We start from the raw sequence: 1,377 nt of genomic DNA on the forward strand, positions 1-1,377 counted from the left end.
AATATTAGATCAAATATGGCACTATGTAAATCAAATTTAAAAAAATACCAATGTAATTTGTTGGCTAAAAACAAGTTGATTCAAGTGTGCCTTATTCCTTAAGAAAATGGACTTACAAGGTCACACAAATAAATTTTTCAATATTTTTGTTTTAAATGCTTTTATTGATAATAGGTACATACAAAAATAGGGTATATTACAAATTGCGCTCAAACCTGTTGGGTCGAAGACAAACAAACTGTCCAACCCTAATAACTTTAAAAATAGACTCTAATGGAATTAGTACAACATTTCTGGTTTCAATGTGCGCACACGGACGGCAGTTCTCGCTTGTGTGCGTGCCCCTACCGCTTTGATATTCTCGTTGCAGCGGAATCGATCTTTCATCACTGTCAGACATATTTGGTGTTTCGTGTGCCTTTGTTCGGTGACAATGTTATCTATTTCCATCGGCAGGTGCTTGTTGTAGGATAGATTTCATAGTTTACTTATGTTAAGTGGAAAGCTCCGTTCACCATGAATAGTGGTCAGAAATACTTTTTGATCGTCAGTACCGACCACTTCTACTGCGTTCCGAAGAAGGACCTCATTGTAGCCGATGCTGATGTGCCAATATCAACAAGTGTGGATATTGACTTTAAGTACGGGACGAAGACTTTCAGGAGCTCCATCGTCAAGATATCGAGTAAGATTCTGTATTAATTTGCTACAGTGTTGAACGTTTTAGCTCTTNATATTGAGCGGGTGATATAGGATATGGGGCCAGTTCATGTACTCTCTGGGTATATCACCTTAGAGGTATCTAAAATCCTTAATCCTTGATCTTTTATTCATTTCTTTTCCAATTCTCTAACCTCTTATTACATGCGACAGATGCAACTATGTTGATTTGGTTATTATGATTCGACATAGCTGGTTGTTGCAGGTAAAGAGAAGGATATTCTCGAAGAAATGACCAAACTCAAGAAAGAGAAGAAAACAACTCGTAATAGTAGCTTTCATGAAAGGGCTCCACGGAAGACTGCTCTTAAGCAGAGAATTTTTATGAAGTTTTTGCAGGTCGCGAAACGTAGGGTAAGGTTGCCTAAATCGTACCAGCGCCCAAATCGTACCTCCGCGTTTTCTCTGTGACTATCGTCAACTCGCGCGCTCTACCGGTAAAATATGTTACTACTAGACATTTGAAGACACCAGATGCAAAAACCAGGCCTGTGGAGTTGATTGTTGACTTTTTATCAGTGATTAAAGATTTCATGTGGTTTTTCTAAAAAAATTTCACGTGTTGGCTAAGCTTATTAAAAGAAACTGAATCAACTATCGTAAGTAACAAAAATTTCTCATGAAATAGTATAACATTAGGTACATTTTGCATGTATT

The 1,377-nt window shown here is 37.4% G+C and overlaps 1 protein-coding gene across 1 annotated transcript; it reads left to right on the top strand.

The window, feature by feature from the left end:
• The first annotated feature begins 215 nt into the window (after positions 1-215).
• On the top strand, positions 216-1,322 carry LOC109861658. The gene is made up of 2 exons (XM_020441390.1): positions 216-685; positions 926-1,322. The coding sequence occupies exons 1-2, from the start codon at positions 517-519 to the stop codon at positions 1,129-1,131; spliced, it is 375 nt and encodes a 124-aa protein (XP_020296979.1). The 5' UTR covers positions 216-516; the 3' UTR covers positions 1,132-1,322.
• Positions 1,323-1,377: the final 55 nt, after the last annotated feature.

This window comes from Pseudomyrmex gracilis, unplaced genomic scaffold, assembly GCF_002006095.1.
Source record: "Pseudomyrmex gracilis isolate BER0280 unplaced genomic scaffold, ASM200609v1 scaffold_907, whole genome shotgun sequence".
Lineage (NCBI taxonomy): Eukaryota > Metazoa > Arthropoda > Insecta > Hymenoptera > Formicidae > Pseudomyrmex > Pseudomyrmex gracilis.

Bases quoted from the DNA above. Each gene is read 5' to 3' on its own strand.
- LOC109861658 (XM_020441390.1), top strand. From the start codon at position 517: ATGAATAGTGGTCAGAAATACTTTTTGATCGTCAGTACCGACCACTTC. The intron at 686-925 runs GTAAGATTCTGT...TGGTTGTTGCAG, and splicing joins CTCCATCGTCAAGATATCGA to GTAAAGAGAAGGATATTCTC.